The sequence below is a fragment of the Ascidiella aspersa genome, chromosome 9 (assembly GCF_963924565.1).
Source record: "Ascidiella aspersa chromosome 9, kaAscAspe10.2, whole genome shotgun sequence".
Classification (NCBI taxonomy): Eukaryota; Metazoa; Chordata; class Ascidiacea; order Phlebobranchia; family Ascidiidae; genus Ascidiella; species Ascidiella aspersa.
Window position 1 is genome coordinate 4,922,019 of NC_139455.1, and position 22,965 is coordinate 4,944,983.

The 22,965-nt window shown below is 37.6% G+C and overlaps 1 protein-coding gene across 1 annotated transcript; it reads right to left on the bottom strand.

The window, feature by feature from the left end:
- Window positions 1–714: 714 nt before the first annotated feature.
- On the bottom strand, window positions 715–22,870 carry LOC146132002 (meiosis inhibitor protein 1-like). Its single transcript, XM_083397176.1, has 28 exons — window positions 22,789–22,870; window positions 21,879–22,061; window positions 21,089–21,262; window positions 20,114–20,298; window positions 19,456–19,579; window positions 18,138–18,321; window positions 17,044–17,114; window positions 16,630–16,699; window positions 16,079–16,108; window positions 15,360–15,494; window positions 14,612–14,705; window positions 14,154–14,266; window positions 13,421–13,520; window positions 12,359–12,467; window positions 11,623–11,683; window positions 11,454–11,560; window positions 10,243–10,369; window positions 9,225–9,336; window positions 9,105–9,132; window positions 8,732–8,859; window positions 8,077–8,193; window positions 7,102–7,288; window positions 6,432–6,530; window positions 5,820–5,939; window positions 4,548–4,708; window positions 3,936–4,005; window positions 2,802–2,989; window positions 715–1,044 (listed from the first exon to the last, which is right to left on the bottom strand). The coding sequence occupies exons 1-28, from the start codon at window positions 22,868–22,870 to the stop codon at window positions 715–717; spliced, it is 3,489 nt and encodes a 1,162-aa protein (XP_083253302.1).
- Window positions 22,871–22,965: the final 95 nt, after the last annotated feature.

Consider the following 22,965-nt stretch of genomic DNA (forward strand, 5'->3'; position numbering starts at 1 on the left):
CTAAAATATCCTAGAATTTAGGTAACGTTGCTAGACTTCATATCTACACAGACTTCATAGAATAAAAACAGAATTTCAAGAAATCATACATTATACATGTTGCCGGATGTCCGATACTGTCATTTTATTTTTGCAACCGATATCCGATATTTTTGACAAAAATATTTTTAACCTATAGTATTTTTAGATAAATTTACCGTTCAAGATTTAATTTTGGTCACAAATCCTGCCTTAAATGCCTATAATAATTTAGTTTCGGATCGGCACCGAAACCACCCTAGTATCGGACGAGTACCAATACCACAACTTGGCATCAGTTATCGGCTCCGAGCCGATATTAGTGTTAATCTCCAGACTTCTGCCCAGTACAGGTCTTTTTGTACAGTAGAATCAGTGAGTCTAATTGTAGTTATAGGTTGTGGTACATGTATCCATGATTTCGCTTTCATAGATAGTCGGTGTAATGGTTATCATGATGGCGAAACATCGTGCGAAAGCACTGGGAGTAAATTAGCGAAACGTTGAGTAAATTGACGTTTCTGTCGTACCCATAGAAAAAAGAAACTCAGTTAATCAGTATTTTCTCTACAACATCCTAATGGGATGAGTTCGAAACCACATTTTTATGTTTCTCTTTTTGTGGAAAAAAAGTACGAAAATCCAACCTTCCAGGGTGGATATAACCCGTGATCGCTACACTCGAAAACGGTTGGACTACTTTGGTGGGATTTCAACCCCTAACCCTAAGTTTTGCAGTTCGGCGTTTATCTTCAATGCGTCGGCTTCAGCCTGGTCTTCCGCACTGCAAAACTCGGCCAAAGGGTCACCAGCGGCGCTAATAATCTCGTCGCGAATCTCCTTCAACCCTGCGCACACCTTCCGCATGGGGTCGCTGTCGGCCACCGCGTTGGCTTGCACTGCGACTCTCAGCCACGGGGAAGCACCCACGTCGCCGACCAAGTCCGGGTCCTTGATCACGTGACGCAGGTAGTCGAGCATGGCGAGCAGGCAGCGAAGAGCGTTGAGTCTTATCCCTGTAAAATCCTGCAAATTGGAAGAGTTTGGTATTACGGATGCGAAACTTCATGCGCAGTGTTCCCTCTAAGAAAATTTTCTACTGCGCAAGTATGTTTTGAAGTGTGCAAGAACATTTTAAGGCTGCGTTGGCAGGGGCCAGCGGCACATCAATGTTTTTTTGTATTGGGGCGAGGCGTGAAAATTTATTGGGGCGAGGCGTGAAAATAAGATGACGTCACAAAGCGTGACGTCATGAAACATATATTTTCAATAAACTTGTATGTGTAACTGCAATCGAGTTAAATATGTTCAAGGATATGGCAACAAAGCGGTCGCGCAAAAAAATATTCGAGTATTTTGGTTAAATTTACAAAATTTATATTTTGTTAAAAAAGGATGCTTGGTGCTTTTAGCGCATAATCAAGAATCACGAAGTATTCGCTCATTTGCATGATTTTGTCAATTTGTGAGGGCTATTATTGACCCCACAACTATATCTGCACAGAAATGGTGTAAAAACTGCAATTGTGTTAGCAATTTACTCCTAAAAAATTGGTTCCCGAATTATTGTCAAACACTCCACTGCTGTGTTCGGCACTGTTCTCATTTCTTTACTTATTTTTTTCTTTAAGCTTGATTTTCCCGAGTAGACATTTAATTCTACGTAAGATAAAAAAACATACACAGCATGGCTGATGAAAACTGATTATCCAAAGTAGTTTATTACGTCACGATCGTCAATGTGGTTTGATTTGTTTACTTGCTTTTAGCTACTAACATCAACGAAAAAATGATAAATGTGAAATGCTCAAACTGATGTGGCAAAAAAGTGAAGATATTTTAGTTTTAATTTGAGAATGATGAAGTGCGCAAAAGCAAATTTTACTGCGCAATTTGTGTGGTGTGGCTGCGCAATTGCGCAGTTGCGCACCTTAGACGGAACACTGTTCGTGCGTGCTTGTTTTTTTTGTTTTACTGGAAACAATTTGAGTTCGTCGGTACGGGTGTGCTACAACCAGTTTTTTTTTAAGGTTTTGTTTGGGTGACCGCTAAGTAGTTTTAAGAGACCGCAAGTGTTTCATTTAAATACCAAAAAGTTGCAAGTCCAAAATTTGGGAAACCGCTGGAGAAATTTGGGGAACCGTTTCGGTCACCTTAAAAAAAACACTGGAACTGCTACATATTTCGGTTTAGCTAAAGACCTCATAAGTTAAGCAAGTGTTATGAACTCATTCGTCTTATATCGTAATGTGTAATACGATCGAAGTAACGCCAGTTGAATATAGTTCCTAAAATGTAAAAAAAATGGAATTTTAACACGGCTTTACAAAGTTTTTGTGTTTATAAACAAGTACAGTACCAAAAATGTTGAAGTTATTTTTATTGAGTTACGAATTCTAAGGAATGCGAACATCTGACGTAACTTTTCACCAGTGGTTTCCAACCGGGTTGCTATTTTTTACGATCAAAGGTGCCGAGAGATGTTTGAAAATCTTTCGGATTTCAATTTTTGCTCTATTGTTGATCTTCCTAAAAGTTTTTTTCAACCCGTGCAGAGTCGATGTGTGTTGTAATTTTTTTGTGACATCATATTCAACCGCTTAGCGAAAATACCAGTCAGGGTGACGCGAACTATTTATATTTTCTGTAGGATGCCGCAACAAGTCAACAGTTTGGGAACCACTTCTTTAAACTATAAATAAATCAGTGCTTTGAACGTAAAAAAGAAAATATTTGAACTTGTAAAATAAAATTGAAAAGATTGCTTAGCGCGCTCGTCATACCTTAATTGCGGAGTTGGCGGCAGACAGAAACACCGTCATCAGCTTCTCATGGTTCAGCGGCGCCAGTGTGACGTCATAGTCGTCGAGCAGTTCCACGCGGGGGAGCTCAGGAGCCGGGGCTTCGACGACCAGAAGGGGAGACTTGAATGCGCGATCGAACAAAGAGCTCCAAAGCTTAAGTGTCGCACCTGGAACAGGTTAATGACTCGGCAAAAGGGTTGGGTTTTTCGGTTTTTATGTCTGACGAATTGACGCATTTTAGGACAGTGACTTTTCAAGGTTGCATGGGACCCGCCGATGTGATAAACTTTGACGATTTATTTTAATGTAAGGCGACAGTTTTGAAATATAACTTGTTGCGTTTCAATACAATATATCACCTTAAATATTTTTTTGTAGTTTGCTTTACAAGTTAGAAATGTCCGATAATTGAATTTTATCTCGATACCGAAATGACGTCATTACTATGTTCAAACACGCAATCAAGATAAAAATGAAACGACTAAAGGTATTTTTTTGTAGGTTTTTAAACCAAAATCTGCTTTAGCGTTTAGAAGTTCAGTTACATTCGGCGGTTAACCTACTATTTTAAGTATTTTATAGCTTCCCTTTCAAGGTATAGAATCATTGTGTTGGTTAGCAAAATAAAGACGAACTTTCCATATTAATGTAGTATCGGATCAGAAACTAAGCTATATTTAACGAACTGTAAGAAGCGTAGTTTTGCTAAATTATTGGGCTTAAGGTCAGTCGTAAAAAATACAGGTTCATAAGCTTAAAAAGTTTGGTTGTTGTCCAAATTAAAACTTGGATACCCCCCCCCCCAAAAAAAAAAAAAAAATTGGAAATACTAAGTTCGCAAACCATAGAACATATTTTAAAACCCAAAAAGGAATAGCATTTAAAGAAGTGGTTCGATGATTGTGCGATTTGAATGTCAGAGTAAATATTGTAGTTTTGTTTTTGATAATTTTATTTGATTTAACTTTAAAAGGGAGCAAAGGGGCAACATTAGGCGAAAAATGCAATAACCACTGATTCAAAGTTAAAGGGGCTCTAACAGAGCTGTAAGTTTTAATGGAGCATTGGATTGCATTTAAAGGCCACATGCTTGTAATATAATAACATGCTCACATTCGATTCTTGGGTCTCCGTAGCAAAACTGAAGGAGTTGGTCGACTTTGATGTGAAGGGAAAAAGTAACCTATATAACAAAGCCAAGTGCAACATGGTTCACACAATTTTATAAATGCTTCCTCATCTTCAAAACGCACAGTTTAGATACGGCTTTTGAATAAGCCACACAACTTAAACTTCCAGTTCAAGTCAGAAAGTTAAAAATATTATAGGAAACGTATACGGAATATTGGTACACGATATGTAGTTGAACTTGGATACGTTTGCGACTTGGCTATATTAATGAATATCAATTGTTGCTGCCAGGCATTGTGTCAATTATAAAATTGTTCGTCGGATCATTATTTTTTTTATTAAATGCCAACGTTTCGATGACTTATTCAGGTAAATCTTCGTCAGGGCAATGAACTTACAGCAAAGCGACAAAATAATTGCCGGTATTTTTTCAAATTTAAAAACTGTGCTCGATGGTTATTCAAAACATGTGCTTCCAAATTTCAATATCATAGCACTACATCTCTAGTCATTCCAAAATTAATTGCCTTCCTGGTTAAACCGAGGGGCCGAAGCCATAAAGACTTTATTCAAAATTTACCGTAATTTTCTTACCTTGGCTTTGACGATCGGTTGAAGTGAAACCAGAGCGGCTAGAAACTTAAGTTCGAAGCTGAGAAGGTAGGAGCTCTCCTTGCTCGGAGAAGAGAGATGGGCGCTTAATGACGTTTTTAAAGCCGGAAGAAAACGCGTGTGCGAAAGTACGATGCACAAATCTGAAAACAAAGTGGTTGTGCGGTTAATTTATTGCCTGATTTAACCTTTAAAGGGTTCGTCACCCCACAGAAGCAAGTTCTATTTGCCACGCATAAGCACAATCAACAAACTGTCGAGCGCAAAACAAAACTGTATCCTCAACATTAAGGCCGGCACAGTGAGGGGCCTAAAAATATCTTCAAGTCGTCTGTGCCGTTGCGATTTTAGGCATTTATGGCAGAAAAGACATAGGGAAATAACAACTATTCAGTATTGTATCACACCTTCAATTGTCATGTACCTTTACGTCATAAACGATGTAGTCATTATTACGTTTGTTATATTAATGTAGTTTTACTACTTTTTTGTCATTTTATTTTTGCTCTCTGAATGGAGTATTGCGCTAAAACTAAGTCAGTTGCTTCTCGAAACGGTTTGCTAGCATATTTATTTGTGTTCCATACGCAGTTCATACAATGGCAAAACCTAAACAAAAAAAGTTCAAATTTTTTTTATTTTTAATTAGTAATATACCGTGTTTGTGTTGTGGTTGTTAAAAAACACGCGACTTGAAAAAAACTGTGCCTCACCATCTAGGAACCTCAACGCACGTCACTGCCAACAAGATAATTTTTTTTTCAAAAAATGCTCACATATTTTGCAGGAATTTTCACAAATTATATCAACAGAGCTACATTAAACATTAATTTACTGTTTCTCGCACACTCTGAATGTTTCTATCGCGGTACCAACTTACGGAAAAACGGTAAGTGATACTGGGTTGCCACACAATTTTATGAAAAAAAAATGTGAAAGACTTTTCAAAAGAAAATTTACACATTAAAACTTTTCAAAGACCTAAAATTGGCGCGTCGATGTTTTTTTGCTATGGTTTGAAACCAAAACAGTATAAATGCCATGGTCAACACAATCATAAGTAATTTTTCAATTGATTTTTGCCGGAACTTCCTAAATACACTTGAGCTGGACATAAACTAAAATTCAAAGACTATATTTAAAATCATAGGGTTTTCAAAGACGCTTCGATACTTAAATAAATTTAAAGACTTTTTAAGATTCCAAAACTTTATGGCAACCCTGTGAAAAACTATGCCCGAATTGCATTTGTACCTGAAGGGTTTTCGGGGTTGGTCCGAGCCGTAACCAGCAACTCCATGAAGTGCAGTAGTGACGCAACGATGACGTCACTAATGTCGTCGTCAACAAAGCCATCAGCGGTGACCGATAAAGCTGTAGAGTGAAAACAAGACACGTATAATCAAATTAGATAGTACTGTAAGCAGTACTTATTAAGCCGGTATATTCCTCTGTTTATTTGACTTACTTTGTTTAAGATTGGATATTTATGCATTTGCTAAAACAGTGTTTCACAATCCCTGGGTTTTTTATATATTTTGATTGGGCTATTTGGTCGACCTTTATATTTGGTTGGGTCGCCGACTGCAGTAGTTCACGTGGTTTAATTCATTTAGTTCGATTCTGAGCAAGATTTTTTCCAAAATTGGGAAAAATTGCGGAAGGGTAACGAAGATATGGCTCAATTCTAATTATATATGCTATTCTTTGCAACTTGATTTGTTCACTCAAAGCTTGCAAAAAGTTCAGTGAAGGGAATTAGGTCGCCAATGATTCGCTATTATGTTTTTGCTTGGTATTGGGTCGCCGCAAAAAACAAACCTTGACAAACACTGGGCTATTTTTATAGTATGTATATGGTTGTACCTTGCCGGAGTAAGCTGTGCGATTGACTTTCGCTGAATCCTCCAGTTTCCACGCACAAGTTGAGAAGGTCGAAAAACGAAGCACTCACGTGGAGCGGGGCTGTGCAAAAAACAGGCGTCATTAAGTTCAGTTCGATACAGCTCACATACTTGCTGCTTATGTAGACCCACGGGTGTGATTTCAAAACTCACTTAAATTCTGACAAATATACATTGGATTTATAGGTTCCAGATGGTGAATGATGTATCATTTGAGGGCGCAGCTAAATTTTGAATCTATCGTTTAAAACAATAATTCTGCTGGCAGTTTGTTGAATAAACCCAATTTGCGTTAAATACAAATGGAACGTGTTTTTGGACGGTTACTCACATAAGGAATTCAAAGTTTCAGAACAAATTACCTTTTTTGCCATAGTTTTATTTTGACTATAACGTCCATCATTTTAATATAGATTAATTATATGGCGCTTACTGCAGTCACAAGGCGTAAAATAAAGCTATTTTTTATAAAAATAAAACAAAGAAACATCGTGACGCCAGACATTTAATAACTTCCCTACAAGTTTATTTACCCGAGGTCGAAAGTAACGTTAGGAAAGTCCCATCACATAAACTCAACCCACTATCGCACTACAATGCAAAAATATATGCATTATATCTAAACAAATCACCCGACTTAAAGCTATCCATCGTCATGTACTTCAGTCCAAATGCGGGCAGGACCGCACAAAGCCCGCTCACAAACTCCGGCTGGCTTGACTCAGCGTTTTCGACGACCAGTGACTCAGCAATCGCTCCGGTTACGAGCAGAATGATCTTCTTTGCTTCAGCCTCGCTTACGGACAAAGCAAGGCATTCCTGGAGAACAGTGGTAATTAAGCGTTTATATAAAAGTATGATCATTGATCGACAGATTCGTGGAAGAGTCTGCAATGGCTTTCGGTATATTATATAAAAGTAGCTATAGCATTATGAACGTTTCGAATATCTCTTCATTCATTTTCAACATCAAATGAATCAAAAGAGATATATATTAATTATGTATGGGCTTTGATATTCTTCCTACGTCAATTGTTTTTCTTTTTTTCGCGTTTTTTTTCACCAATTGAGTCCTTGAAAATTTACTTGTTTAAATTCGCCAACTGAAAACCAAATTGTGCACTGAAATATTTACATAAAATTAAAAAAAGTAGGATTGAAGCATGAATGTTTAAAAAATGTTACGATGCCGCTAGCCACGTAAAATATTGTACTGTGTTTTTGAAAAAAACGTACACGCTGAATAATAATGCAGGAATTTACCTTTAACGGGTCGATAGATCTCCAGATTAGACTAAACTTAATAGCTCAGCCAAAGAACGAATTGCCTCAATTAAAATGTTTACAGGTTTGAATTGGATATTTTGTATTATCCTTTACTTTATCCGGGCAAAATACGTGATTGCATCACGACTACATCCCCAATCTCACTTTTTCCTGGCAATACAGGTACCACGCTAGATGCGTAATTTGTCGCGTGGCGCACTGTTAGACTCATAAAGAGACTTCAAGTGCGGTTTTAAATTTCCGTGCCAAAACACCAGCGAGGTTAAATAAAGGTTAAAAATATTGCACAAACAATTAAACAACTGCTCATGTTGACTTACTATGACCAAGGCAGATACAGTGGGATGCAGAAGCATTAGCCCCATCAAGTGGCGAACGGCCGGGTTAGAGTGAAACGTCACTCCGGAATCGTCGACGTCACTCAACCATCGTCTTATCTGTAGCACAAAATAAGTATGCCTATGGGTATTTACCAGTGTTGCAATGACTTGAATCATTGACTTGACTTAAGGGCACTTAAATCACTGTTTTTAAATGACTTGACTTGACTTAAGTCCTTTGACCAAAATGACTTGACTTGACTTGGACTTAAGTCATTTTGTCAAATAACTTGGGATTAAATTAAGTATTTCTCATTAAAATTTATCTCAAGTTTTGCACATAAAACATTTTTATTGCTGTATATTGCGTTTGTGTTATTTTTTAGTTGAATTGCTGCTCATAATCGGACAGGTTCACCAATTTTTGAGTTTAATGACACGACTTGAAATTGACTTGCTCTCATAATGACTTGACTGGGCTTGACTTGGGCAACCGATGACTTGGACTTGACTTGACTTGTGATTTTTGCACAAGACTTGACTTGGACTTAAGTTATTTTTCAAATGACTTGACTGTGACTTAAGTCATTTGAAAATGACTTGTTTACAATACCTTAAGTTTAAACGACTGCAAAAATCTCAAAGGACCTCTTACCATTTCTCGTTTTTCGTCATTCGGGACAATCGAATCGTCGGTGAGAATCAGGCAGCCAATCACCGCAGGATGATGCGGGTACGTCATGTCACGTGACCGCAACGCGCCAATCAAAAAAGCCGGGATTTCTAAAAGGGAAGAGTTATACTTTAAAATTGATAGTCTTTGTACGAGTTTAATTGGAGCTAGAATACAGCCTATATAAAATCAAACAAGTTTCGTTATTAAACAAAACACTCGGAGCAAGCGTAAATATTCTTTAGACTTTCCTGTCTTAATCAAAGTCAGTCATTAAAGTTTTAGGCATTAAAAAGAGAATTATATTTCTCCACATAATAAGGCATTATAAGACAAACGTATGGCGAATCATTACCTGGATTGCTTCGTTCCTGCTGACAGGCCTGCATAAAAACAGTTTTAATTTTCTTGTTAATCAATTTAAACGCACCAGTACGATTTATCCTGACACAGAGGCACACCGCAATGTACTTACGCACGTTAAAAAGAGGAGCATTGTGACGGCACAAGGGGGTAGTGACGTCATGTCCGGGGGCTTGGTGACCCACCGAAACAAAAATTCCCCCAAATCGTTCATGGAAACAAGGCTGAGGCAAAAAACGTTAAATTAGAAACAGTGCAGTAATAATTAATCAAGTACAGAGTTAAAAAGAAGTGATTTAAAAATGACTTTAAGTCGTCAAGTTACTTTTAACAAAGACCAGGTCAAGTCTTATTCTAGGTCGTTAATACGCTAAGTCAAATTTAAATCCAAATCATTAGAATTAAACTGTTGATATTTCATAACCTCGTTTCACTTTGAACGTCTTATCACACGGCAATGACTAATAACAAAACACAAAGAAGTCAAACTGTTTTACCAGTATATATAGGTTAAAACCCTCATTTTTACGAAAAATGTATTAAATTGAAACACATAATTCCAGCCAAGACATGTGCCTAAAAGCCCAAAATTTAAAAGACTCAGATCATTTATTTAAAATACTTTAGTGAATTCAATTCATTTTGCATAACTGTAGACTTGTATCATGGTATGTTATTTTAAAACAGTGATTAGCATTTTTTTAAACAAAATATAAAAACTACTGTAGCGTATCCTTTTATTATATGTGTTACGCGACATGCTACACGCGACACGTCTTTCTATCGTGCTGTTTCCGAGCGGTCACTCGCTCGGTCATTCTAAAATACAAGCGGACGTGTACACTTCTGGCTCCCACAAATGGAGAAAAACACTGTTCCGCTGTTGAAAAATCGATCTCTATTGGCACACAGCCCAGCTTTTTGTGGAGTACGAAACAATGCTTGGTTTGTTGTGTTGTAACCAAACATCGAGTAAATAGAGTCTTTAGCATAGGCCGCGTCGGGGTCACCATTTGTAGGAGCCAGAGAAGTGTACACGTCTGCTTGTATTTTAAAACAGCACGATAGAAAAGACGTGTCGCGTGTAGCATGTCGCGTAACACACATAATAAAAGGATACGCTACACTACCTTTGGTCAAACCAGGCGGACATGGACAAGGTGGAAATGACGGCGACAAACACCCCCAAGTTTCCCTCGTCACTTCCGTCGCGAACGGGGAATTCCCGCAGGAGAAACAACAGTTCGGAAGGTAGCCCTGCGACACAAAAACAAAGAGTTGTATTTTAGCATAAACGGCAAACCTCGGAAGACAAAAATCAAGAGAAGCAGAAGGACATATGAGGTAGAGATAGTGCGGGTCTTTCAGGGTAAACCAGGAGCCCAGCTTTATAGTTTCATGAATAATCTCAACTTTGTATTTTGTACTTCGTTCTAGTTGTATTACACAACGAAGCACTAAATTTAAATTTGTTCATGAACCAGAAGGATATAGATTTCTGTTAAAAATGGATTACAACTGTATACCACAAAAATAAAGATTTTATCTCAGCATAAAATTGTCAAAAAGTGCCGAAAAACGTAATCATTAAATCATATATTTGCCGTTTACATTACAAGTAGGCTATATACGAGATAAACTTACTTGACATTACAGCATAAGACTGACTACGTTTTGGCCGACAAAAATTGCGACACAATGTAAATGGATGCAATAGGGATACTAGTTGGCTTACCGAGGGCGATCTTTTGGCATTTAAATCTGCTTTGTTACTGCACCCAAAAAATATAGAGACCAATGTAGTTCAAGCTAAAATGTAAGTTTAGGATTAGGTACACGCGTTGGATGCAATGTGGTTCGCAAATTACGCCAACTACACTATTTGACGTTTATCGTTTAAGCTGAAAATAAAACAAAGTATTGACACGCTACTAACCGTTTCTATAGCGCAGTGCTTCTCAACCTTTTTTCGCGGCGACTCAAATATTAAGCGTAAGTATGACGACTAAGCTTTAGCGGCCCATTTGTTTTTTCTTGTAAGCAAAATAATAACTAGCTTCATGTAAGCGAACATAACAGAGGCATTAGCATAAAGAATTTCGAATTTTAATAACTATACAGTATACGTTATTTGTATTGCTTCCTTAATTTTTCTAATTGATAAATTTTGATCAGAAGCAATCTCAATTAGTATAAACATGTGACTACTGCGGTCAGCGACCCAACCAAATCAAACAGCGACCCAATTTTGGGTCGCGACCTATAGGTTGAGAAGCACTGCTATAGCGGAAATGTAACTTTACCAATAACACGAAAAACTACAGGCCAAGTGCCAGAAAACCTTTAAATTTGACGAATCCTTTTTGAAGAAGTCCTCGAATTTTCGGTTCGAAGCAGTCGATGTCGTGCAGAAATTTGCAGCACATCACGCAAAGAAACTCGACGACGCTATGAGAGAAAAAAGAGTACTGGTCGGGTGTTATCCAAACATATGTAAAACAGTGGTTTACCTTTCGACTAATGGCGGCTTTGTAAGCACCCTGAGACCCAGCTCTATCGACTCGTGCAAAACTGAAACAAATACAGAAGCAGACTTCATACTTGTGTTGTAAAGGCTAAAGTGTGTAAGCAAGCTGTAATGCAACTCATAATGCCAATCTTGGTGTTATAAAGAACTTACCTAACTACATAGCATATCCGGATACTTATGAAAAATGTATTGGTTGCATTCGGCCAGTTACGGATAAAAAAAACGATTGCAAATAGAGCTTTTCGTGTAAGATAAAAAAGAAAACCCCATTCCTATTACATTTATATAAAAGTGTTTTTGGTAATTTTTGCAGAACAAAAAATGGCATGAAATGAAATTTGAGTTTGTATCATAAGGCAAATCAAATGTAATTGCAGTAATTAGACACATATGAGTGTACAACTTATGTGACCCAGCCTATCAGAAGTTGTTTTTCAATTAACGATTACGGCTTACGAATTATGGTACACCGGTAAGATAAACCGAATGTGTCAACCAAAATGCAAGCAAGGCAGGCTGAAAAAACAATAGTCTGCGGTGAGGTTCGATCTCACGACCTCCGGCCAGACTGGGATCCATAGGAACTGAGCTAGAAAGGCTCAGAGGGGAGCGAGTCGAGAAACAGCCGTATTACGATTGCTTGCCGCATACCATTAGTACAAACAACTTAATATTTAATATTTGCAGTGATGTTGATATGTTTAGTAAAAACTCACTCAGAAAGTGGAAGATTGGTTCGCAGTTAAAAGCTGGGTTAAGAGAGCAAACCAAACACGTGAAGAAGGATTCGGCCACAGACGGAATGAGTAGGACTGCTCTGTTTTCCTAAATCAAGGATATCGTTAGCGACCGGTATAAATAACTGCAGTAAAACTGGAAATGGTTTCACACAAATAAACGGAGTAAACGATCGCACTTTATTCTAGACCAAGTCTACCGTTAGTCATACGAGATTGCATTGGTGTTTAACAATGATTTTTCGCTCAGACATTGATTTTTTGACTCGTCCGAGTATAGCTGGGTTATTGAATTCCGGCATATGTTTTGCCTGTCTTTCATTGAAGATGCGACTAATTTTAAATCTTAAATATGCAAGCGTTGGCTGGAACTTTTTCTAATAGAGTTTACTACAAGTAAAATACTCGACCAGCCGTTTTCGGTGATTTACTTACAAAGGTGAGTTTTACCCAAACTACTTTAATCGTTCTCGAGTGTTCAACTCACAGTTAAAACAACAAATTCATTAGGTGGGTAGTCGTCCCGTTTTATGGAAAATTTTCCTTGATAATGAATGTTAAAGCCAAAAAGTTCAAGTATATCGACATCATCTCGATAAGAACTTGGTTTCATCTTCAGTTAATGTTCGTATCGAAACATCTTAATCAAGATGATGTCGATACTCGACCGTTTTCGCTTTGAGATTCATTGTCAAGCTACATTACCGATACGTATATAGAGTGTACTTTAAACATTTCTTATTGCTGTTGTCGATTTACAAAAGTGATGACTAAACAGCAGTGGCGTAGATACAGGTGATCTGCCTTGGATTTGATATTGACGTGCGCAAATGAGTCTGGAAATTGACAAGTCTTCCGCGGAGAGCGGACATCCCCGCATCTCTTTCTGAGCTTTTACTCTCTTTTGATTTGTTTTTGGGCTTAAGCGCAAAATTTTGAAAATCTGCGCCCATGGCAAAAGAGGGAATACTCAATCTGCTTGTTTGATACCATACTATGAATATCCGATTTTAAATAATCCTTTCTTATTGTATTACTTACTTGCACGCAAGGAATCCAAAACTTGGTCAGGGATTCGACAATTCGTTCGAAAAAACTGTTTTTTTCTTCACCGATTAGCTCGCTTCCATCATCCGCTAATCTGCCAAACAACATAACGCTCTTATGGGTGGAAATTTGGTAGCAACGTGATAAATCTTAGTAAAAACGTTTCTAAACCTCTCTTTCTGGTTCAGCTTTTTTATTTCCAAATTATTTTTCCAACTCTTTATACAATCCTTTACTTTACATCTAACTCTCTTTTACCTCTAGCTCTTCTAACGCTAACTCTGCGAACTCTAATTCTGCTAATATTGCCATGCACACAATAGTTATAATGAGGTTACAAATCGCTTTGTGATTTTGAATTAAAATACAGCATTATTTGGACGTTTTTACGTTTCCGAACGCCCGTTTTAATTGGCTGTCGGATCGGCATTAATATTATTCAGTATCGATTCATTAATTATCAGAAATCGGCAAAGTGCTACTACACCTTTAGGATGATTTAGAATAAAACCTTTGTGTTGATTTTCCAGCCAAATCATGAGTTTATCACAGTATTGTTTTGACATAAATCAAAGAACTTATGAATGCACTTTTTAAGACTTGGCTTGAACTTAGTTATTTCATGAATCACTTGACTGGGACTTAAGTCATTAAAAAATGACCTTTTTATACCACCAAGTTTATCATTATCTACTTTACTTAAGTCGATCAAAAAGTTAATTCCAACCTGCAGCATTGCGCCAGAAACTGGAATATTGCTGAATAAATACTCTCGAAGCCGGATCGTAGATCTTCGTTCAGTCCCTGGGAAGACAATTCCACTTGGCTTGCATCCAAGTCCTAAGTGTTGCAGAAAAACTCAACGACAAAAAACTACCTTAATAAGTTTTTAATTCAGTTCCGAAAAATGTTTAATTTAGTTTCCGCAGAAAAAATAACAGTGTTTTTTTAGAACTATCATTAGAATATGTCAGACTTTTTAAATCGCGTTTAGTTTTTAAGCAAGAAGAAACTTAGAGGCCGAAACTATATAGTTACAATGTTTACAAAAAGTCGGAAGTCGTGTTTAAGGATTCGCTTTCAAATACTAACGCTGTACAATATTTTCTATTACAATAGTGCGACTTTGAATAAAATCATTGGCGTTAATGTACACTTTTGTACAGTTTAAAAAAATCGAATTACCATCGCGTTTAGTCTCGGCAAGACAGCTTCCTCCAGTTTCGAGATAATGCCGACAAAATCACGGAAAGGAACTGGATGTGGAAGATTATGCTTCCTGGCAAAAACAAAACAGTTTAAAAGATGAATTACCTCACCAAAAAAGGTGTTTTAAGCAAATTTTGGAAAAACTGTTTCACGTTCGAATGCTGTTTTAGGGTAACACAGCCGATACTATACGTTCTATTAGAAATGTGCTATATTATCGGATCACCATACAACTCTTCCCGTGCAACTGGTGATATCGGTTCTCGTCCGATACTAATGTGCTATTGGTGCCGATCCGATATTGATAAAGGCTTTTCAGCGATGGTTTGCGGTCCAACAGACTTTTATAATATTCTACGTTATTTTTTTTTAAATAACAACATAACAATTGAAGGTAGGTTCCTAACGTTGAAGCAAATTTAAGCAGCCTTAACAATATCTCGGTTATATTTTCACAGTAATGACGTCGTTAGCTTTCAGTAAGTGCAAACATGAACTGGGAGCTCATTTGTCTTGTGTGACATCGCCACGAAGTTGATCTGTAAATCAACATATATGAAACAACATTAAACGCGTTGGTGTTTTTCAAACTATCGCCCGCGATCTTTTGGGACGTGTGGGAAGAGTCGTATTGGGAATGGCGATCAAAGATCTAAGAAAGGGCAAAAAATGTCGAAAGCTATCGGCCTGTATGGATTAAAACATCTAAAAAGTTGGTACCCACTGTAACAAAAGGCAAGCAGTCCCAATCGCCTGACTGCAAACGGCAAGGTCATCACAGGTTATTCCATCGCAAATAGACTGGTGGGCGTGGTCGAAAGCCGACACCGTTTGGAGGAGTGGCACGTCGGTAGGGGTGCTAGATAGCAACAAAACTAGTTTGAATGAAGAGCTTTACATTACAGAGTTGCACCATAAAATTCGACAGTTCTGGCAAAAAACATACTATAAACAATAATATTAGAATAACTCGACCATTTAAAGGAAAAAATTGAGTCCCTTAACATATTTGCTTGTGACAAACTTCTACACATACATAGAAAGCCCAGAAAAATCAACAACTTGGTGTTTTTGGTTTTCGAACTAGGGTTCTGTCAGTAAGTTTCAAGGGGTCCGTTAAACAAAATCCTTTACTCATAAATTAAAATCTCCCTAGAGCTTATCCGTCTTATTAAATCTTCTCCTAAATCAATTATAGTACTGCAGATTTCAAATTTTCCTTGTTTAAAAATCTAAAGGGCTCCTTAATTATTTTACGAAAGCAAAAGAGGTATTTTACATGAAAAGTATGAGAACTACTGTGCAACAGTGTGAGAAACGAAATTGCAGTCTATCAGTGAAACTCTTACATTCTTTACTCCACATTAGCGAGTCAATATTATTTGAATCACTTTATTTATATTAAGTGTTATTTTGAATCCCTATGTTATAAAGATATCTTACTTTTCCAGCAGGCTTTGAAGAACTTCGTACCTGAAATAATTAACATTTCTGAGCACAAAGGTTAAAGTTGAAAAGGTTAAGCCATGAAAACTTTTAACCTTTGAGTTGTCACACTCCGTGGCACTAATTGAGTGGTAACTAGCTTTTAAGACCAGTCTTAGGTCAAACTCGTTAGCACTGATGATGGAGCTAATTATTAAATCCTTTTCCTTAAGTTATTTTAATATCAGAAATGCAGGCCCTTTTTCTCTTTGAATTCCGTAAATCTAAATTGAGTTTCTTATCTGTATACTTGGAAGAAAAACACTTCAGATGTGCAGATTTCTTTACTTAATTCAAGGCACATAGGCTGTAAGTGTGGTTATGAAGCTACAGACGTCATATGTCATATCGGCAAATGCATTCGGTAACATATTATAGCTGTCACAAAAATCGTTGTAAATTAAACCACAATACCGATATACAGTGGTGCGAATTATTTTTCTGTAAGATTTCATTAGATTACATTAAACCTTTTGTATTGAAACTAGTCCCACAACATAATCACTCACCCGCCACATGCTACCACTCCTGGGTTATCTGAAAGAAGGTGACTCAGGCTTTTGCAAATCGAAGTCAACCCTAAAAGCGAACATTGAGAAAATCGCGCGTTATTTTCCCAAGTGAGGAAGAGCTTTACATTTTGCGTCTAATCTTTCGTTTTTGGAATGGCAAATTAAAGCATTATTACTAAAAAGATTTGGTATGTAGCCAAGAATCACTAAAAGGTTAACTAGCATTAGTTGAAATAATTGGAAAAACAACGGGCAACTTTTCAGCAAAGAAACTACTTCATTTAAATTTAAACACGCTACGTCGGAATAAAACACGCAAACAGCCATTAGTTAAATGTTCAATGCAACCTCGTCATTGGTAAACGTAAACCGCAGGCTCATATTTAAACAGACGCATTTTTCGCAGCTTACCGCAAACGGCGTGATAGCTTGAATAAAACAACTCCTCCTTTGAAAGATCCAGTATGCATTCGTAGGTAACTCTGGAAAGAATCGATTAAAAAAATTAAAAACTAATGCTCACATATACTTGGTCCATTTTAACGCCCAGGCGAAACAAATGATATTCACATCGCAGAAAATGATAAAAACTTTAATTTCAACCTTTGGAATCGTACATGCATGCAAATTGAATCAATTCGCGAAGGTGCCTGTGTATGCTATTGCAGCTGCATCAACACTATTTGTGACAACCTAAGATAGCAAGATAATTTTTTAAGAGGTCACTTTTCAGTACAAGCCTTTTTAAGGAGAAGTATTTTAGCAGTCATCAATACTAGAGTTTCAGATAATATCGAAAAAGTCGATACCGATGTCAAGCGGTAGCATCGGTACTCGTTCGATACTAAAGTGGTATCGGTGCCGATTCTATACCAAATTAATATAGAAATTTCAGCAATAATTTGCGACCCAACGCTGTTATTTTTATATTAAAATGTAATACTGTCAAACTGTAAACAACTGGAGGTCGCTGAACTTTTAACGTTGAGGAAACAGTTTGTGTAACTACCCGAAAAAAAATACCACTGGACGTTTCAATTTTAACTTTTTTCTTGTTTGAGCATAGTAATGACGTCATTTGGTATCGGATCAGATCGCGATATTTTGCCTAAAATATCGGGTGTGGGTATCGGAATAAAACTATCAGTATCGGACAAATAAATAAAATGGGCGATATCGGAAATCCCTGATTCAATACTTTCAAAAGCTTGATAACTTAAAACGTTCCTTATTTTTCGTCAAAAAAATTCCAACTGCAGTCAAAAGTAGACCATAACTTTATGTTGCGTCACAACGCAGCAAATTACGGACTGGCGAAGTTCTAAATTTGATGGACTAGCTTTTAACATCTGGCATTTTGCAACTAAGATGTAAAATTGTAATATATTTGGCGGACTTTGGAAAGACTTCTCGATAACTTAAAACGTTCCTTATTTTTCGTCAAAAAAATTCCAACTGCAGAGTTAAACTAAACAGCAAAGAAATAAAAGGTCAAATTCGCCTACTGTATCATCTTTTCGCTTGTGCTCGCCTTCAGAGCATCGAACACGAATCCCAGGAGATCAGAGTCGAGAAGGGGCTTCCCCATGTTTTGGAGGGACACCAGGGTCAGAAGGAGTTGGACCGCTGCCAAGCTCAGAGGCGACGATTGCTTCAGGAAAAGTCGTTTGATGGTGGAGAACAGGTCGTCTTGGAAAAAAATTCTATACGTTTTCCGTAACAATAAAAAACTTGATAGAACAGAGCAAAATTCGACTTTACGATGACGTCACATTTTACTTGCACTTTCTACCTCCAGGTAAAGGCCCCCAGGTGAACTGAACAGATCCATAAACCCGCTAAACGACATCTACATATCAGCATCCTATCTCTACGATTTAAAACTCTGGACAAAAACGGTCTGAAATAAACCATAAAAATATTCCACCATGAACAAGATGTGTTCCGAAAATATATTTTCGGCCCATATAAATATTCTTGCGTGGGATATAGGTATGTTATTTTAGCATAAATCTAGTAAGGCGTAAAAGTAGAAGTTTAAAACTTTAGGCTGTCAACAATGTCCTTGTCATTTACTGTATAAGCACCTTGTCCTGTTATTAAAAAACGCAAGATGATAGACCAGGGTTAATCGAACTTTTTTCAGCTCGCGCCGCGCTAAAAAAGCGAAAATTCGAGACATCTTTATATATAAAACAATGAAAGACACACACAAACAATGTGTTTAATAACGTCTGTGATCTAGCCCCTCGGAAGTTGCTTTATGACCAACGATTACGGCTTCCGTATCAATAGTACACCGAAAAGCTATCGCAGACTCGCCGAATCTGTCGATCTATGATGCAAGCAGAGCAAGCCTCGCTCCTCTCTGAGCCTGCATAGCTCAGTTGGTAGAGCGACGGTCCCGGCTTGACCGGAGGTCGTGAGTTCGAACCTCACTGCAGGCCAGTTGTTTTTCTGGCTTGCTCTGCTTGCATCATAGATCGACAGATTCGGCAAGTCTGCGATGGCTTTTCGGTGTATTATACAAAACAAGTATTACTTGACAATAGGGATGTCCGATAATATCGGATCGGCACCGATACCCGATTCCAAGTCATAATATGGGTACTCGTCCAATACTAGGGTGTTTCTTCTTCAAATGTTTTTAAACTAAGATTTCAGTTAAATGTTTGTGCACGAAATTGAATGATGGTTTCAGTTCACTTGTTTTAGACGTCTCGTAATCAATGACATAATTTTGTGACGTCATCTCTGAAAATTTCCATGCGTTTCGATAAGAAAATTATGGCAGTTTCATTCCGGAACATAACTATTCCTCACCGACAACTCTTTTCAAGTTTGGGGAGCTGTCGTCACTGAGTGGCCCGAGGGAGCTCAACATCCAGTCGCAGAAATCTTGATACTGAGCGCACTCGTGCAAGAAACGACAAGCTGATAGAAGAACCTGTACAGACAGCCGTTATAAACGAAAGCAATATCATGCGCTGTTCAGTTTTCATGCGGTGCTGTTTTGAAGACATTACCATATGGTTTAATAAGTCGATGGTATGCTTATATATATTTTGTAGGTCCTTTTTCACAAGTTTCATGTCGTAATGTTCTTTTTTTGAGGTTTGGTTTAAGTCGTTTAAGATCCTGTTTGGGTGAAATGTGTGTAAAACAAGACCTTTCCATTAGGTCCTAAAACTTAAATCAACCGTTGGCACTCATCAGAAGCTTTTGGGGAGCTAACCGAAATATGTCGGCTTTTCAAGGATTTTTTTATGCAATCACGATCAGGCTAGAAAATTTTGCCTACGCTGAGCCTCGAACTCAAGACCTCAGTCATACCAGGACCGCCGCTTTAACCACTAAGCTTCATTTACAGCATCAGTGGAAAGAAAGTCAAAAACAACCGTTTCCTTACTGGGTACAGTTCATAAACGCTCAACTCCATATCTAAGAGATCCACCGTACTGTACTGGCATTTCAAACTTACCTCTACCGAATCCGACGTCATCAGGCATGACGTAACCGGTTGTGAGAGGCAGCAGAACGTTTCCAGGGAGCCGTCGCCCTTGGCAGCACGCTGCGCAGCAAACATCTGCGCAAGTTCGAACAGTGCGGAACGCAGGCGGTCATCCGGAACGGTGAGACATGACGAAATTTGGAAGATGATCTTGTCTAAGGTTTAGGGATAAACAAGGGTGTATAAAGGAATTTTGTTTGGAAGGGGCGTTACATTTTTCTAATGATGACATCACAATTTAAGTTAACTTAAGAAGCGTGCTGTTCTCTAAAGAACTCGTGTTAATCGCACGTTTCAAAACTTCTACCTTTTTTATTACTATATTTACCTTGGGCTGAATGGCTGTAGGTAAGTCACGTAAAAGTTCGCACGAATCGCAAAAAAATCGCTGCGTTTATACTGCGGTGTTACTTACGATACACTAGTTGTATTGCAAAGATTAGCTTTTAGTAAAAAAATACATTAACTAAATAATTTGACAAAAATTGCATTTCTTAACGAATCTGACATAGCGCAAGGCTGTCGACATATTATAGAAAAAGTGACAATATTACACCGTGATGAGAATGTCGACCGATATTTTACTTCTACCGATATTTCGGTATCGGTAAATTTTAACCGATATTTCGGCCAATATTTTACTACGAAAATGTGATACAGTTTTTCCTGAAAAACAAACAAATTTAATATTATGGGCGGCAAAACACTTTTTTGTTTAACATATTGCCAAGTTAATATGCAAAAAAAAGAGTTATAATTATATAGGTAGATGAACCTATATATATAACTATTTTGAAATGTTATTTGGATGGATTTTCAAACACCTTAAATTTTGACTATGATCCATGTATACAAAAAAAATCTGTTATCGGTTTCGGTCCGAAAAAGTGAGTTTAGTCGATGTCAACTTAACATATCAAGAAAAAAATGTTAATCTATATTTACCGTTGAGCGATAGTCGGTCGATGAGGGCCGGAACTTGGTTTGCCAGATCCAGCAACAGCGTGAATACGTGAAGGCTGGACGAGGTGGTCGGATGGTCGGTGTCCACTTGTAGGAACTTGGACGCTACGATGCTAACAGTCCGGCCGCCGAAGTGCTGAATAAACTGTAAGACTCCTGAAAACGCAAAAGTTGGTGTTTTATGGCGGCTTTTTAAGGGTGGTGCAATTTTTTACCGCGCCCAAAGTGATGGTAAATGCAGCATACTGTCCTAACTCTAGACTAGAGCAGTGCTTCTTAAACTTTTTCAGTTTTTGTTCACCTCTAGCATCTATCTCCAGATTTCATTCACCCTTGTCTCATGATATGATAAAACTATCTCGTCTATATATAACAGCACAAAATGTTACTTCGATTTTTGTTAAGATCAACAAAAGCTAAGTTTTACTATTGCAAATATACAATTTCTCGAGTCCAGAAATATAAAGCTACAAAAGCACAAAACACAGTCACAAAATTTTTGTACTTATATACTCAGTGCAAACCAACTTCACTATTACAATAAGCAAAAAAAGACCAAAAAACAACAGTTCAGGAGCCGATTTACTGCAGAGCTATCATCCATTCCTAACAGTTCACCCTTATTCGCCCTTTTTGGTTGGTTTACTCCTGTAAAAATATTATTCACCCTTGGGTGAACCATTCACCAGTTTAAGAAACGCAGCTCTAGAGCATGGCCGATACTTATTTCCTAATCAATATACCACGGCTATTAAATAGTATTTAAATCTACCTTCTAAAACCTGTTGCTTCAAAGTTTGGTCGCCGACTTGCAGATAAAAGCCCAGAACGGCTGACACGATCTCGTCCGCTAGAGGGAGCTCGCGTTCCAAAGCACGAACCAAAATAGGCCAGCCGCAACCCAACTGGGCCAAAAGTCTTTCCAACGCAAACTGTCGCGTGCTGATGGGTGCTTCTGTGAAAAAAACCGACAAACACTTTTGGAGAATTTTAGGAAAGTGTCACTTCCAATACGTTATAGAAGTTAGGTAGGCTATAGAACAAAAGTCATTGGCAAGACTTGACCTTGTGGTTTGGCTATTTAATGTTCTTTGATTAGCCTCATTATGGCTACAACTTAAGTGCGCTGAATTCACTGTTTTTAAACGACTTGACTGTACTTAAGTCTTTTGGGTAAAGTGACTTGATTGACTTAAGTATTTTCGGACCAAGACTTTGACTTATTGTATTTTAAATATATATTTTTTAAAAGTTAGTAATTTTTTCAACAAATTTCTGCTTGTAAAACAGATCACTTGCAAAATGTTACATTCTTGTTGATTACTAATCAAACTAACCCTCAGAATTGGTCAACGCACAATATTTGGGTCAGGGTGCGAGTTAGCGTTTGGGTGTGTCAAGTATTATTTTATTTATTATTTAATAATAATACTTGACCCACCCTAACCCAAAACGCTAACCCGCACCCTAACCCAATTAATGTGAGTTGTGGTAGGATTCTAGACCAGCGCCCTTAATCATTTAACAATAACTTGTTTTCACCGCTACTATTTTTTTAGGGTGAAAGGTAACAAAATCGTTAGAAACAGAGTTGGATAATGTCCGGCTGTTTACGTGATTAAGAGAAAAAATATATATTTTTAGTCTATAATGAGTGACCAGTATTTTCGTGGAGTGCTTACCGGTCTTCTGGACAAAGTCTACGGCACAGATGAGACAATTGTCTCGGTCTTTCCATATCTTATTGTGGTTGCAATACGGCATTACTTTTACTGTTTCTAAATCTAAAGCAGATTACAGTTTAGCGCCGAACAAAAAATTTAAGCAAGCAAAAAATTTTAACACGTTTTTTTTAATCC

What these genes read in the sequence shown, in the direction of transcription:
- LOC146132002 (XM_083397176.1), bottom strand. Translation starts at nt 22,870, where the DNA reads ATGCCGTATTGCAACCACAATAAGATATGGAAAGACCGAGACAATTGT. An exon ending in GAAGCAACAGGTTTTAGAAG is followed by an intron (nt 21,263 to 21,878) that starts GTAGATTTAAAT and finishes TTGCGTTTTCAG; the next exon opens with GAGTCTTACAGTTTATTCAG. An exon ending in ACAAGCGAAAAGATGATACA is followed by an intron (nt 17,115 to 18,137) that starts GTAGGCGAATTT and finishes GATTCTTTCCAG; the next exon opens with AGTTACCTACGAATGCATAC.